The sequence below is a fragment of the Malaya genurostris genome, chromosome 3 (genome assembly GCF_030247185.1).
Source record: "Malaya genurostris strain Urasoe2022 chromosome 3, Malgen_1.1, whole genome shotgun sequence".
Lineage (NCBI taxonomy): Eukaryota > Metazoa > Arthropoda > Insecta > Diptera > Culicidae > Malaya > Malaya genurostris.
The window spans coordinates 244,556,312-244,574,049 of record NC_080572.1 but is presented as its reverse complement, the minus strand read 5'-3'; the positions used below and the strand labels follow the sequence as shown (position 1 = coordinate 244,574,049).

Sequence of the window (17,738 nt, the reverse complement as noted above, 5' to 3'; positions counted from 1 at the left end):
GATTACGAGGAGTGTTGGATAATCTTAGTGTTGCATTCATTTTATGTCTCTTTTCTTTAAACATGGTTGACGGAATCGGGGTACAGTAGGGGGAGGGGGGGAGAGGGAAGGTTTTGGGTGGTTTAATCCTTTTCTGTCTCGATAACAATAACAATAAATTTCATATCAAAACATTTCGATTTTTTGTTTGCAACTGCTGTACGCTTCGGCGCGCACGGCTTTGAAACCTTCGGTTTAAAATGTGTGGTTGATGTTGTCGTAGTTGTCTGTTCTATGACCTTTTACGCGTGGATTTACTTTTCATTCTATTCTGTTAGTTCGGTGAAAGTGTGCATTTCATGTGTGTAGGTGTATGTTTGCTGGTGCTGTAAGGTTGTTATTTTGTTCATTGTATGGGTGATTACATTTTTCGATGGTAATTGTGTATGTTTTTTTTTCTCTTTCGTTCTGCTTTATCAATCACTTTGATCGGTTTTGCGTCTACTCCTCGAGTCATTTTCTTACTAAAACTTTGCAATAGCTACTAATCACCGGTATTTTCCCATCTTTTATTATCATGCGCGTTAGTAAGTACTTATGTATAGTTTAAAATAGATGTGTGTTTGTATGTGTGTGTGTGTTCGTGTTGTTACTGGTATAGTGAGCTACATAAATTATTGTTTTATTAGATCGCTTTTGTTTTATTTCACTTACTAATCTGGAGAGGTTACCTTTCTCCGTATTACTAGTTGCTAGAAGTAATGTTTACTTATGTACTATACAAGTTACCTATCCTCCACGGTAGCAGTGGTATTAATCTCGGGTTAGTCTTTGACCTGGCCTTTTCGCGGAAAATTTTCAATATTTTCATACAAGCAGTGAACAACTCAAGTGCAAATTGAACACAGAATTTCGTTCTAAATTAAATGTCTCCAGTGCAGAATGATATTTGATTTATGCTACTTTGCAATGGAGACCAAAACGGAAAATAATGTCTGAGCACATACTCAATAAAATCATGGCTCACACATACACCTAAAACGGGGCAAAACCTTTGGAAGTTAGCATGGAATAACAGCGAAAAACTTTAAGAAACAACAAATTATTAAAACAAAAAGATTACAGTGAATGATGGATCATCAGTAATGGATCCCGATTCTATCTAATAACGATTTCGATTTTCATTTTCAACCAACAACTTATTCCCTATGTGTATAACTACGATTTTGCTGATTGCGTACGAGAGCAATTATTGCTCCCGACGCCATCGTTGCTGCTATTGACTGCACAAGATTGATACAACAATTAAAGAATATATGTAAACAATGTGCAATTATAAGTCCGAATAACGAAAACAAAATAATAGGATAATGGCAAACGAAAGGAACTTTATCTTACAAGCATATTTCCATTGTTTTCTTTCTTGATCACCTCCTTACTGTGCTGTACATACAACATCGCGCCATGCTAAACTTATGCTACCAGGAGTAGCGCGCTCACTTCCAATCATTTCCCAAACACGGTACTTGCCGGTATGCGAATTGGCGAACATCCAAAAAAGCTCTAACTCAAACGAACCTGACTACTTCACCTACGGCATTCCGGATTCATCGAATCAAACTGACAGCCGAACCAAACGGAAGCTTCTCTATGCTATTGTTTCTGACTATACCGGGTTCTACTTGCACTAAGTGACTAATGGCGCTGCTACACTACTCCGAAGGTGGTCTTCGTTAAAAAACAATCCCGTCGGACGAAACGACAGGAAAGACTGCAAACCGTCGTGGTCTGTGACGACCGAGGAAGACACCGCACGTCGTTTCTTAATTTAGCCTAGCCTCAACAACTTCCTGTACCGATCCAACGAATACAACACGTCAATCGGAAAACAAAAACCAAGCGCCTCCACTGCTCTCAACAATGGTCCGGCAGGGGTCAGTCTGAGTTCAGCATTAGTCTTCGTCACCAGGAAATTCGGTCTACGCCATCGCGTGCCGTTGTGTTCATGTTCGGGACCGTGGTCATTCAACAATTGTCCTGTTGTGTTGTTTTGTCTATCGAGGATCTCTTTCTCCGTCTCTTTCTCTCTTTTACTATCCACAGTCTCACACCACTGTTTTTGTCGGTAGTCGGTTTTCCGATGAATCAAGCAGACGGAGGGGATAACATGGCAGCAGTTGAAAAATGACAGAACTAGTTCGAGTAACAAAAAAAAAAAACACAAAACAAAATAAATACTGGTGCGCACTGGCTGCTCGAGACAATCAATCATGCGGTAACATCTAGCCCAAAGATGTAGAGGTGGATTGCTCAGTTCAATCAAAGCAAGCGGCTCCACCCAGCTGGTCGGGAAGAGGAATGCTTGAAGGAGCTTCATTTATTCTAGTGCCAAACTGGGACAGTTTTCTCCCGATGGGTTGTTTTTGACAGGCTAGCTCGTACATTTGACATACTTCATATATTCATGTTTGAATGTTGCATTAATTTATGATTTGATCACCAGTAAAAAAAAAACCATTGATTTTACAGCATAAACAATTGATTCACAATTAGATCTATGGGTTACAATACATTTTATTGTTTCTTGATAAGATTTTTTTCATTTTCAATGATTCAATGTATTGTTTCTACGATTCACAATTGAATTTATTGTACACGTGGTGTTTCAAACAATACGCAAACTGTACATTTAATTGTTTTCCAAGAAAACATGTACGAGAAAATTTTATGATTTGAATTGTTACGATACTTAACAACCTATACATTCTATTGTGAAAAGCATGTTCATTTGTTGTAACAACAAATCGTATTGTTTTTCTACAATATGTTTTATTCGGGCATCGACTAGACGGTACTAGAGCAGTGCTCCACTAATCAAGACAGTATTATCTCTTCACACCACAAAAAATTAAAATTTAAAATTTTTCTATTTTAATAAATTCCATGTCATGAAATTTTAGACACAATATTGAATTTACGTGAACAGTGACGCTCCACTAAAATTTACGTGAATTTCGACGCTCTATTTATGTGCATCTAATACCATATAAAATCACCGGGATTTTTCAAAGTGTGTTTTTGATTAGTGGAAGTCAATTTGTTCACGTGTGGTAGAAAGATTGATATTTTTTGTAGCGTGCAAAAAGAAGTAGAGTAGTGTTTTCTACACACTAAGTTTTGATTTCGGTATTCGGTAAATTTTTTGACGAAAATTTACGGTAGTGATCAGAAATAACCGATTTTTCGGCACATGAATTTTGTTTTATAATAATTACACGAATTTTCACCGGATGAAACCGGACGGCTACCCGCAAATTTTTCATACAAATACAATTCATACGGTGAATCTGAATAGACGCCAAGTACGGTAAAAACATACCACCCACTTGGTAAAAATAACTTTAAAATTCCGAACTTCGGTAAATACGATATTCAAAATATGCCAGAATGCATTGAATATAAGTTTAAATTACTGTAAAATTAAGTCATTTTTGATGTTCATATATACCGGTCTCACAAGACGTAAATATACACGATTTTTTCTAGGTGTGTATGTTTGTAAGTACTGAAATGCAGAGGCGCTACTCGTTCAGAGATGATACATCGCACATTCTCAGTTCGGAATTAATTCCCAATCAAATCCGAGTGGGATAGAATTGTGGAATAATAAAAAGGCTTACCTTTGAAAGCATCGTCCTCTCCTCTACACACTTAAAACCGATTCTCGAGATCGGCATGGTTAAATGTCGAATTAGATCGGCCACACAAAATTCTACTGATTGTGTAGTAATTCACATGCTTATTGCCGATATTCGTTAATCTAAAGTTCTGATATCTCGGTAAAGTGCATTTTATTGCCGAAGTTTGGCATTATATGTTGCTGAACTTGTCAGTGAAAATATACAAATATACCGAAATCAGCAAATTCGTTTGGCGAAATTTCGAACAGTGTGTTAGCTTTCACTGAAACTCGGCGAGACACTTGTCATCTAATGTCACCTGTTGATTTTGTATTGCGGTTTCTATGTCCGGTGAAAAATGAACGGCGACCCTAGTGAAAAATGGGTGGCCAATATATTTCCTGGTGAACACAAAACAATATGTAAAAGCGATTCACAAGTGGCATCAGGCGACTACCACCGACATCGAACGGTTACAGAACTACAACATTAATTGTAAGCAATTCATATGAAAGGACACAACGTCAAGTTCACGGAAAATTTCGACGTCTGGTACGTGAGTAATATTTGGCTAAAAATATTAGTAAATTAATCTTGACGTCGACCAAAGTTGATTGATCGTCTGAATCGTGTTTAATGCAGACGTTTCATGATGTAAACAAACCAATCTCATTTGCAATTGTGGTTGTAAGTGAGCTGTCAGAAAGACTAATAACACCGGAAGTCGCCGTCTCGTGGAGCTGGAAATTATATACGAATTGTGCGAAAGAAAGAGATTTCAGTATTACATGAAAAGCTAAATGGGATCAAAATGTTCTTTTCATATAACTTTTGAATATTTGTTTATTTCCAGGTAGGAGGAGCACTAGAAACAAATGTTTTTATCTGTGATGTTTCTTTTCGGGATATGAATTTTTTACTTTGAAATAAAGTGTACATTGATAAAATAAACTCATTCCCCAAACATGGCTTTTGTGGTAAATTTTTCATGGAATAATAAAACAAAATCCTTTCTACGCTCGATTGCGGTTGACTCGGCTATCCATGATTCTATTGCTGCTGCCATTTTGCAGAGCACTCGGTTGTACAAATCTCGGTAATTGTTTTGCCAAGATTCAGCAATAAAGTTTATTTAGCTAAAGCTGAAGTGTAATAAAATGCCGCAAATCACCTGAATTTTACGCTAACACACTAATAAAGTAAGCGAAATTTCAATGACATCGACGACCGACAGGAAAGTTTCGAATTAGTTCATGTTTTTAACAATTTCTAGTAAAAGCGAGTAAATTCATTAGAAAAATCATTGCAAAAGTGAATAAAACTCTTTTACTCTGAGCTGATAATGTCGATTTTAATTTTTTTTTCTATGGCAACAGAATAGCTATGCGAGAGATATGCGCATTGCGTAGTTTGAGTTGAATAATCAGATAATATTATCAGATTTTTGCTGCATTGTACTTTCACTTTCAGAGATGGCTTACCGTCAATAAAGAGAAAAAAAATAAATTATCATGTACCAATATTGACAGACAATAACTCAAGGTTTAATATTAATACCTCGTATTACGCACGATATGTACATTATAAACTGTAGCAGATTCAAATATGTTTGTCTCGCTTTACTTGACTATCTGTTTTAACCTCAATGGCAGCATAACGAGCTAAAATACAACAAAACTAATTTTGCTACGTGACAACGTTCGACCATTAGTTGCTTTGACATTTTGGAATCCGTGTGAAAATATGGCACAAATGAACGTGTTTTTTCTTCCACTTTCTACATTCATCATATTTTTCAATTATCAACCGTTTTGAGAGATGAATCATGTTTTGACTGAACAACACAAAATCCGTATGCTGCCACATACAGGGTGATTTTTTAAGAGCTTGAGAACTTTTTTAAACAATAAAACGCATAAAATTTGCAAAATCTCATCGGTTCTTTATTTTAAACGTTAGATTGGTACATGACATTTACTTTTTGAAGATAATTTCATTTAAATGTTGACCGCGGCTGCGTCTTAGGTGGTCCATTCGGAAAGTCCAATTTTGGGCAACTTTTTCGAGCATTTCGGCCGGAATAGCCCGAATTTCTTCGGAAATGTTGTCTTCCAAAGCTGGAATAGTTACTGGCTTATTTCTGTAGACTTTAGACTTGACGTAGCCCCACAAAAAATAGTCTAAAGGCGTCAAATCGCATGATCTTGGTGGCCAACTTACCGGTCCATTTCTTGAGATGAATTGTTCTCCGAAGTTTTCCCTCAAAATGGCCATAGAATCGCGAGCTGTGTGGCATGTAGCGCCATCTTGTTGAAACCACATGTCAACCAAGTTCAGTTCTTCCATTTTTGGCAACAAAAAGTTTGTTAGCATCGAACGATAGCGATCGCCATTCACTGTAACGTTGCGTCCAACAGCATCTTTGAAAAAATACGGTCCAATGATTCCACCAGCGTACAAACCACACCAAACAGTGCATTTTTCGGGATGCATGGGCAGTTCTTGAACGGCTTCTGGTTGCTCTTCACTCCAAATGCGGCAATTTTGCTTATTTACGTAGCCATTCAACCAGAAATGAGCCTCATCGCTGAACAAAATTTGTCGATAAAAAAGCGGATTTTCTGCCAACTTTTCTAGGGCCCATTCACTGATTTGCAAGCGTTGCTCGTTAGTAAGTCTATTCATGATGAAATGTCAGAGCATACTGAGCAAATAATAATGCATGAAAATCATAACCTCAAAAAATCTGAGCAAATACTAATGCATGAAAATCCTAACCTCAAAAAAATCACCTTTTAGAAGCGGAGAGCTTCTGACTAGCGACGGGTGGTACTTTTTTAAGAAATATGTGACTGTTCCTAGAAACCGTAAGGAAAAAATTGCCATCAGTTGGTGGAACTCATATGACAACTATCAAGTTGTTTGAAATTCCAGGTCTCGACCTGGAAGCAACACTAAGAATCAGTTGCAACGTTTGTTCGAAACAAATTTTCAAGTTCCACAGCCAAATAAATTGTCAATTTCTAAGACCAAGAACTGTTATCTGCAAGCGACAACTTAAGGCCAACACAATTTGTTACATGGGCGATTCAGATTACTGAGTAGCAACTGGTGTCTACTGTCGTGAAATGGTATTGTAACGATATAATTCACTCAGTATAGAAAAATTTTGCATTAGGAATCAATAATTTCGGTATAAATACACTGAAGTACGTATCACATGAACAAATCCTGACAGTTTGAAAATTCACTTTATTTGGAAAATCTACACTTCATTTGGAAGTTCTACTGATTTTTGAAGTTTTCGAAGCATCAGAAATCTTCCAAAATGTCACATATCTTCAAAATTCTCAAACTAAAAAAACATCGTATAATTTATTAAATAATTCAAATACACGAGATCGAATTGAGTGAAACTTTAACCGACTTCTCCATCTAAAATCTCATTCATTTGAAAATTGAAAGCAAATTACGCTTGGTAGGCTGTGTGTTAGAGGTGCAGCCAAATATGATCCGTAAATTTAAAAACAAAACTACAAGGAATAGCCGATTGGGGTTGTTCAAGCTGTTGACGTAGGACTAGACAATTATTGTCAAAATCACTTCGATTTTTTTTTTTGAATATTTAAGAATTAAGGATACCCTGAAAAGGACCGTTTTATGTCTTAGTGTTGATGATGAAAGGTGCATAAAACATTCAAGTGCCCTTTAAAACTAGGCGAATATCTGGTAGAGAAGCGTTGTTAGGAGCTCAACAAGTCCGACCGGTTCGTAGAGGTTAAGCAGATGACGGGTAATCGGAGATATTTAATTCACAAACGATTATGACTATCTAAATCGTAAGTTTTCGAAAAAGATTAATCATTCATGAACGCTTGTTCTCCACTCATTGAACAGTTCGAAGAAACGATTCCATAACGGGTGGGTGGAGAATACTTTGCTTCGTTTTAGAACTTGAGCAACATATCTACAACTTACTCTTTGAATTAGGAACGGAACTAGTTGCATTTGTTTGTTACAGCTGCTGGATTTCACATTCTTGACAACTACAGTCAGACTCTAGGGGATATGCAATTATGCATCAAGGTATTCCAATCAAGAAAGGCTACGTAAGTTTGAAACAAAATGCCGCACTTGATGAGCTTATTGATTTAGTTTCATTCCAAATTCCATCTTGCTTTGCTAGATCTGGGGCAGCCAGTTTGCGCACGAGTGCGGTGAAGCAGTGGGTAGTAAGTGTATTCAGTCTGCATCGACGTTATCGTCATAGAGATCCCGTACGTACTTGTGATAGATGTCAATCGTCGGCTGTCAGAAGTGGTCATCTGGTCAAACCTAATCTCGACTGTGTATTATTGGGGTTGGAGGGGTTAGGATGTGTTCGATGATCACATAAGTGTATGTGGTTGTTTAGTCGTTGATGATTGACGCTTTAGGTCCAACACTAGTGACTTGCTTTCTGTACAGCTTCGTCTGTTTCTTAATCAGTTTATTTCATGAGTGTGTGTTGCTACTCTTTGTTCGATTTATTACTGTACTGCTTGTATATATATATTTTCTATGTATAAGTATATGGATTTTTTGTTTTGCTCGTATCATAAATATTCACGGATTTATTCCGATTCAGTTATGTTTGTTAGAACTACCCTAACTGACTCGCCGTTATCCACCCGATGGCTCATATAGTCTTATATTCTACAGTAGTATCTAATAATAAGTTAATATTGTTCAACAATGTTTTACTTTAAAAGTAAAAAGATTCAACATTCCGAACGGGAAGCGCATCTTCCCATCCGATACGACGATTAATCGTTTTCACTCGCATGTTGTGTTTTTTTTTTCTTCTCTCTCTTCTACATGGAATCTGTCTTTTGTATGTTTTTTTTCCTCTGCAATCTTTTCCACACTTTCAACATCATTTGACATCCTAATAAAAAAGCAGTCATGTATTAATTTGAATTTCGTTCCTCACTAGCAAATCGCGCTGTAGCAAATTTCACTGTCGCTCTCCTTCTATCTCGGATAATTGTTAGGTCATTTTTCTTAAATAGCTATTTATAGTGATTCGCCTCATCCCGTCACATTGAAGACGGTAGCCAACATAAAAAAATAAACACAAACAAACGTTACGAAACGCGGAAAATAATGACTGCGATCCGGAGGAAAGAAGCAAAAAAAAACGGTAAAACCTTAATCAAAAACTTCGGTCTTCCTGACATTGATCTGTGTGTTACTATTTTTTCTTCTAACTGCTAGTGTGCTCGTCTATGGTAGCTAGCCCACTAGCTAGAATTGGTTTCCCGTTTTTCACTTCCGCCATTCGTTCACTCACACGCTATCTCTAATTGCTGTGCTGGTTGTGTATAGGTCTTTTTTTTCGCAAGTTTATGTATAAATATCGTTTATAAGATATATTCGATGTTAGTAGCCTCTGGTATATGTGCGCATCCACAATCCCAATCTTCCGCTAGAAGGGCTGTGTCGGACTTCCATCGTCCCGCCGGAACATCCGTTCTGCTTGCCAGTTGCAAACGCAACGGACGAGTGGTACAAAAATGGAAAACGGGTTCCTCGCCGGTATCTGCTACCGTGCTACTAGAGCGTATCTGTATATGTACACTAATGCCTTCTCGGCGGCGCTCCCGCATCCGTTTCACTAATTATATATATCCTCCATTCTGTGATTTCTTGCTTCGCTACTTATTGCATTTTTGTTCTTTGTTTTTTTTTTGTTTATTAGGTTCATCATTTATGCTAATGGATTTTTTTGTCTAATTCAATTATTTATATATAGATGTGATTTTTGTTGTATAAATATTACTCATGATAATAAATAAGTTTCTGTTTGTCTAGTTTGTTCTCATTCTTTTAACAAGGGTAGATTCCTGCAAGAGAGAACGACGATCACAGGAAAAAGACAGAGATAGAAAAAAAAAAAAATGAAAAATTGTAAATTTAAATCTGACGATCAAGTTTTGCTTCGTTTCGGATTGCCTTAAAGAAACAGTTAAGCGCAAGGAAGAAACCATTTGAGGAACGTTCGGAACCAACATTTCCCCCAAACGGATCTTCCCTTCTGCAAGCTATTCGGACACAGCACCTCGGATAATGTTGTTTCAATTGGCTGATAGTGTTTCTCGCGTCGGCAAAAGAAATCAAATAAACATCCGCCCTCTTCAATAGTAATCGTTGCCGTCTGCAAAGAATAATTAAAATGAATGGATCAATTCGATGGTGGCCACAGCAATTCTGATGCAGTGAAATTTGAGCGGTGTGACTTATCTAGTTTACGTACGAAGGTGCGCGCGCGTAAAGTTAAATATAATAACATAAAGTTTCTGGTTAGAGTGTAGTTAGTAATGCCAAGCACCACGGAGCTAACAAGTGTTTTGAATTTCATCTATGCGTGTTGGATTAAGTTCGGAAACTACAACTGGATTTTCGCTCAATAACTGAATTTATGTTGTATTAACGTAGGACTTCGTCTTTGTTTTCTGTACAGAGAAACACATTCAAAATAAAGCGGAACAAAATCGTATGAAAAGTGATCAGGTTTCGAGAACCTAAAGTTCTGTGAACTTCGAACAGATTTTCGATACTATTACACATACTGCATGGCAATACTTCGAGTAGATAAATATAAATAAAAAAGTTGGGTGGGTAATGTCACAAACATAGCTGGAGGACGTGAATACGATTAAAACTGACATGCATCTTTCACACATCTGAACATAGATAGTCGTTTGTATTAGTTGGCTCAATGCAGAGGGTGCTGGTCTTACAAGCCAGTTGTCATATGTTCGAACTCCGGATGGAAGGATTCATACTGTCAGTAGGATCATAGTACTAGCCAAGCAATAATTCTGTACGCTAAAAACTGGCTGCGAAGTATGTTGAAATAGAAAGGTCAAATTCCAGAAAAGGAATGTAACGCCAAGACTTTGCTTTGCATTGTATTAGTAGATTGTGTGAATTTTGCAAAACTACCATACAAATACAGTTTTTTGTACATTTAGATACTTACTAGAGATAAACTTCGCAAAAACGTTTGAGAATATTCTAATGATTCTAAAAAGAATCGATTTCGAAATTTGTGCAATTTTTGCAACTGTTGAGTCTATCTTGCCATAATTTATTTATCTACACTATTACTAAAATTCTGGGACAGCATTGAATTCTGGAACTAGACTCAAGAACCAAATTCGAAATCTGAGACAGATTCAGAATTCAGTTGTGAAATTGCGGTGCAGAATTCGGTCAAAAAATCAGGTCATAAATTAAGTTCTAGAATTATGAAACTGAACTCATTCGCCGAATTCTAGAACTGAGTTCTAAACTTGAATTCCGAACCTTAATAAAGGAACTAAATTCCAATACTAATTCATGTTCCGAGTTCAGTTCCAGCATGCAGGTTATGAATTCTGGGAATGAATTCTGAAACTGAATTTAGGAATAAAATTCTGAAACAGAATACAGGAATTAAATTATGGTTCAGAAAACAGTTCTAAGAGTTCAGATCTAAAATTCATTTTCAGAATCCTGACCTAAAATTCATACCCTGAATTTTGTTCAGGGTTTTGGAAAGTCAAGTAAGTGTGATGACTGTTTTTTTTTGTTTCGATTATAGAGACTTTAACCCTAATAATCGTAATAAAATTAAGCAGCTGGAAGTTTTATATGGGAGTTCTATAAAAGAACTGAAACTGGAACAAACGTATCACCAGCAAGTCGTTCTAGTTTTATTTATTCGAATAGTTCTACTGTCAAATTTAAAACTTGTTTACGCTACCGTTCTATTTTTTGTATTTTTGAAACATGAGTAAAACGCTACTGAGGCTGCCAGTTTTTCTTGTTATAATTTACAGATTTGAACTTGGAAAGTGACATAAATTATGCACCTAGAACTGGAACACTTCTGAACATGCCCTTAAGGGCTGAGGACAGTACCGTAAAGTGGTAGGTTTTTTGCTATTTTCCCGTTTCAAATTGATTTTTCTTGGAAACGGTGCAGAATATAAAAAAACCCACCTGACAATGTCTTCGAAATTTAGTTGAGAATATTCTGTGAAATTTTCAGAATGATTCATTGAGTTTAGCGGTCGTGTTGTATTTTTTCTGAACTTTCTGAAAATTGGAACGCTCGGAAATCATCGTGAATATCTCGGCTTTGAAGGCTTGTATCATAAATCTACCGTGACAAAATCTAGGTAATTTAGTTTAGATGCGATTAGTACATAAAACATATATGTTATCTCGATCAAAATAAAGTCTTGTATTTTTCTGAGAAACAAAGTCAGTTTCAATGCATCCGCCATGTTTTTGGCTTTGGTTTCCTGATAGCATTCTGAAAAATGAGAGAAAAAAAAATTGGCTCGACAAGGCTGCCAAACACACAGACATTCAATCGTTGTGAAAGTTGAATATTTTTCATTGTTCATTGTAATCCATGTAATGTCCAACCCATACGATAGATTAATGTGATAAAACTTTTCATCAAAATAATAAAATGTATGCTGGCAACCCGGTACAGTTTGCTCATATACGAGAGAGTACAAGAGAAATACGATGAGCAAAGGGAATTAAGCGGGCCACGTGGTAGATTTAAAACTCAACACGTGACCCTCTGTTCTAAGACCTCAGGTCATACGCCTCTTCGGGCTAGAAAATGGGGAATCGAACCCAGATGGGTTGCGTGAAAGGTATCGACTTACATATCACGCTATACTCGTCCTCTTGCGTGATGAGTTTTTCTCGTTGTCCCCACACTTTGTTGAAAATTTAATCATAAATTGCTGATCATATTTCTGATGGCATAGAAAGAGGATCATGTTGTTGTGTTTAGAACAACTTGCGGTATTCACGGTTAAGTTCTACCCATTCTTTAATTGGGCGAATTTTGAAAAGGCGCTCCATAGTAAAGTAAGACGTCAATCGTCAAAAGATTTTCGATAACTAGTCAGCGCGAATTGTACGGAGCATATTCGAAAAGCAAGGGTCGTTCGTTTATAATTCTAAATCGACAAGAAACATAACACATGATGAACTTGTGCACCTAACGTGAAGCTGTTTCAAGTGTTGATTTGCTTCAGTAGCCATTTGCCTATCGGTGCGTACAATAAACATTCACCACTATTCTGAATTTCGATCGAATCGGATTATTTCGAACGAATGTGAAAATTTGCTTTCTGTATCTTAATCAAATGACGCAAATTTTCGCATTCGATCGGAATACAGAATACTGGCGACTATTCGCGAGATAATCGTTGCTCCCGTCAGCTGTGAATTTTGAGCTGTAACAATACTTTTGTGTACAAAAGGATCTTCAGTTGCTTCAGCCATTTCATCGTGAATTATGCCAATAATAAAGGAAAGTTGAAGACTCTGGTTTCCTCACCGCGGATTTTCGTGGGCGACATTTTTAACACCCCTGCACAGTCCCGAACTTCCATTTCTTATATTAAAAATTCGCATGTATTTTAACACGCAGGCGTGAGCTTCTGTACAGATGAATTGAATAAAAAAAGCACGAGAAACGACACGAAAATTGCTTCGTCAGAGTCAAATGCAGTCCTGTCAAATCGCATCATTTTTTATGCGTGATCAATATTGAGTAGTTGAGAACCAAATGTTCTGCGAGTTTTTGTGTTTCTAGAATTCAAATTACTCAGAAAAACTGGAGCAATCTTAAACAAATGCGTGCTACCTGTTGAAATACCAGAAGTGGAAAGGAGGTAAATATACTTAGAAAAGGATTGTTACCAAAATTCAAAAAAAAGTCAATTGATTTCAATATTATTCTTCAAATCGAATACAAACATGCATTTTTCTGTATTTCTCTGCGCCATACGTCTTTTTACGCTTTCATGTTGATTATACCAGAAACTATAGATCTAACATCTGTAATAAAGACTCGAACCCGAACCCGACGAGCACGGATCGGATTCGGGTTCAGAAATATGTTTGCCGGGTTCGGGTGACGACTATTATATTTCTAACGGCTACGGGTCGGGTTTAAATAATAAATAATCATGACATTAATCATTCTAACTTGTCATGAAACCATGAGCAATAAGTCTTTTCCCACGAAAATTAATCATGGTCCGAAAATGCGTTACTTGAGAAATGTATTTCTTTCAGAGCTCGTAATTCCGATTTTCTACCCGGATATCACTTTGAACCCTCTTCAAGTGCTTCAAGTGATAGATTGCTTGATAGAGTAATGGTAAGGCAAGAAGCAGACTTTGAAAAACAAGAGCTACTGAAAATATTTTTTTTTCATATTGAGGTATATTCCTTTCATAATTGTCTTGTATCATCCAACAACTGAGACTTGACAACATAAAGATTTTAAATAAATATTTTAAATGAGACGATTTGGCAAACGATTTTTTGAAAGCAAAAATAAAGAAAAATTGTTCCGCGGTATTTGCAAGAATTCGACTTAGAGTTTGTTTTAAGAGGTTTGATTCACACGTGTTTTTTCATACAGTTTGTTAAAGTGTTTGAATTATGAAACACAAAATCAAAACTGGAGCAATGAACGCAAGTAAACACGTTATTTTAGGCGTCGTCGTTTTTCAAAAAATATATTTTAATTTGTAATGATTCAGATTAAAAGAAATTCGTCGTGCTTATCACTGTTTTGCAATTCAAATGTATATCATTTGAGACATTAGTTAAAATCGCGTAAAAAATACGTTCATCACATCATTTGATTTTAATTCATATTCGGAACCTTCATATTTTAAAACCTAACGCCTGAATTTATGTTGCAATGACTACTATCGTAGCAGAAACACGCCTGAAGTTATACCCAACAACATCAAGTGCGTTACGCTTAAATTTCAGCGAAATCAGTTCTAATGGATCATGATCCCAGTACTTTTAATCGTGGTGTATTATCATAACATGAAAATATGCTATTTTTCCCAAATCATGACTCGTTTTTCTTATATATTGAATCGTAATTTTGTCCGTGTAATTTTTTTTTGTTTTTTCGATCGGGTACGGTTCGGGTTCGGGTTAAAGAAATTGTTCACCTGAACATCTCTAGTGTGTCAGTTGGAGTTGGAAATAAGTAAATTTCTTAATTCACAGTAAATAAAAAAGTTAGTATTTTCTTCTCATGTCACACATGTATTAACATAATAATGATTTTTGAAACCTATTCTTTATACAGGTTTTATTCTTTTTTTGGTATGATTTCTGCAATTTTGATTAGGGTTATTTTTTATTTTCCAGTATGGATTTCACAAAAAAAATTCAATTTTTCATTTTAACGTTTCACCACTGGCTCATCAGTGCATTGACAGTTGTTTATATTGAACTGCTGAAGCCACCCTACGGTTCAACATAAGAGTGTGCTTTTGCGTTATGAAATTAATGAAAACAGATCGCATGACTGTCTTAAAGGAGCAGAAGCTGTTACACTACATCAACAAGCTGTTACACTACTGCAATTTTTAAAGTATTCCTTTATTCTAATTTCATTGCCGAATTTTTTAATTGACCGAACTCCGCCGGTTATCCGATTCTCAAGCAGTAATCTTGATTCACATTTTCATGCGCAAAATGGGATTATTTCGAACACTGCTGTAATTTATATCATAGAACTAAAAAAATGCGATCTGCGATTTTCTCATATTGTCGATGATATTAAAACTTATTTTAAACTAAACTCTTTTTGCTTGGATTTTGGTTCAGTCGAACTTGAAACACGTATGAATCAAATACATTCCACAAATATACCTTAAAAGTGAAGTTTCCGTTTTGTAGGTTAGTGTCTGTCAAACAGGGGCGCCGAGAGAAAAAACGGGCCCGAGGGGATTTTACAACGGGACCTCTTCGTTTAGTGAGCAAAAAATCTCTATCGCTATCTCTGGATGATTGAACGAGCAAAAAAAAAGAAGTGATTTGATTATGAGCAATTTTGAATCTTCCAATTTTCGGGCCTCTTTAAAAAGTCCGGGCCCGAGGGGAATTCCCACTCCCATCCCCCCTCTCGGTCATTTTGTCAAATAATGAATAAGGCCATAAGTAGTGACCGAAAGATCTAGCTGTGCTGTGAAATGTGAAATATTGGTGGAGTGATGCATGTGCTTTTAAATTCGAATTATGATACAAATAATAAAAAAAAACCGTGAAGTCCTCCCTCCGGCGAACCGAACAACAACAAGGTTAAAGAAGGGGTAAAATAAAATGAATATAACAAGAAACGAACAAACTGAAATCGAATCCAGTAGTTTTAGTACTTAATCCAACGTCGAGATGTGCTATTAGTGCATTAAATCAAATAGATTGGTTAACAATTCAATATTTTCGCAGCAATATTAGTACAGTCTTCAGAAAATTGATTAAATCCTTCGCCCTTATTCTGTATAACGTCGTTTTGGTTTTCAATCGAATATGGTTCGGTCGAATCCTAGCTATCTTTGATTTTGCTAGCGCTATTAGGAATACGAATGAAATACGATCAAAAAAACGATACGTCGTTATTCAGAATAAGGGCGCTTCAGTCCTTCAGATTGAATCGATTGTGATAAATAATATCATATACGGTTATACAATAAAATTTCTCACGTCGTAAAACTGTGCTGGCCGTCCTGGGAAACCGAAAAAGTTCAAAGCAGAAGATTTGATTGCATTGCAGGAAAAGCGGCTGCAATATAAGGATAATGGGAAGCTCTACCCCAGACGCCACATTCACCGGACCTTGCTCCATCCGATTACCATTTGTTCCGAACTATAGATTCTTAACACAGGAAGGTAACATTGGCGCTTGTTATGGGTATCACTACACGGTGAAAATCAAGTGAGGTGAATGTAGGTTTTTATCACGAAAGTTGCTTCAGAGAAAAAAGTAATTTTGTTGGAAAAAATGATTTTTTTTCAAATACTCAAGAAGAGCTTTCCGAATCGTTGGGAGTGAGTCGGTAAGCCATTTAAAACGTCTCAAGGCCCCGGGCATGATTCAGAAAGAAGGAAACTGGGTGCCGTACGAGTTGAAACCGAGGGACATCGAGCGCCGTCTATTTGTATGTGAGCAATTGCTTCAAAGACAAAATCGTAAGGGGTTTTTACATCGAATCGCAACCGGTGATGAAAAGCGAATATTCGCCCTTATTCTGAATAACGACGTATTGATTTTTCGATCGAATGTGGTTCGATCGAATCATAGCTACCTTTGATTTTGCTAGTGTTATGGGGAACACAAATGAAATACGAGCGAAAAAACGATACGACGTTATTCAGAATAAGGGCGATTTTTCCTGGATTTTCACTAAAATTCGGTTTTCCCGATTTTTCCTGTCACTTGCCACCCTGGGTAATGTATTAAATGTCCTTTCTGCGCAATAAAATCGCTTTATTTTGGATGCAAAGTTAGGTTTCCTACTTTTAGTTAGCGAAACAAAATTATCCATAATCATGTTGAAAATTCGATGTAAACTTTCCGTTGGATTGTACTAAATATTTAATCTTATTAGTTGGTGCGAAAATATTGAATTAAAAACAATCCCACATACATAACTACGCGATATTGTACAAGAAGCTAATTGATTATTGTCCTAGATGAATAGATAGATAGATAGCAGACCGATATTTGTTTCCTCCACTTCGACTTCTACTAATCATAAGTATCTGGTCATTTGTATGAGAGCATTTTACGATTGCAAACCGGTTTATCTTCGCAGCGTGGTATGAATATAGATCAAATTTTATTTCTCAAAAACCACTGCCAAATTTTACTGCGAAAACAACTAATTTGAGATTTCGGTGAATCATTTTCGTCGAGATAAACAAAACAAAACAACAGTTGCAAATAGTAACATAGTGCGCCACTGTCAGCCATTTGAACGCACAACCATTCTCGGAGGATGCACCGATGCACTCACTGTCCATCATCGCGTCCGAATTTGCTACTACGAAACATAAATAGGTTAGGCTTACTGGCAATGCTGTTTTCCGCTAAGCAATCGGTTCCGTGAACCGTTGTTCAACTTAGTACTAATATCGATCAATCAACTTGACGGAAGCTTTGTGACAGCAGATCGTTATGACACATATTTAACAAAAAACGAA

General features: G+C 36.6%; 1 protein-coding gene across 5 annotated transcripts in view; it reads right to left on the bottom strand.

Moving 5' to 3' along the window:
• Positions 1-1,985: 1,985 nt before the first annotated feature.
• The window catches only part of LOC131435619 (protein boule), a 125,109-nt gene continuing 109,356 nt past the window's right edge, over positions 1,986-17,738 (bottom strand). For 3 of the 5 annotated variants that reach the window (XM_058603691.1, XM_058603694.1, XM_058603692.1), the window contains exon 7: positions 1,986-9,855. In XM_058603691.1, the coding sequence (XP_058459674.1) occupies positions 9,836-9,855 (20 nt within the window). In that variant the 3' untranslated portion in view covers positions 1,986-9,835. The remainder of the gene's footprint in view (positions 9,856-17,738) is intronic. The other 2 variants (XR_009230517.1, XM_058603693.1) reach the window with 2 other exon arrangements.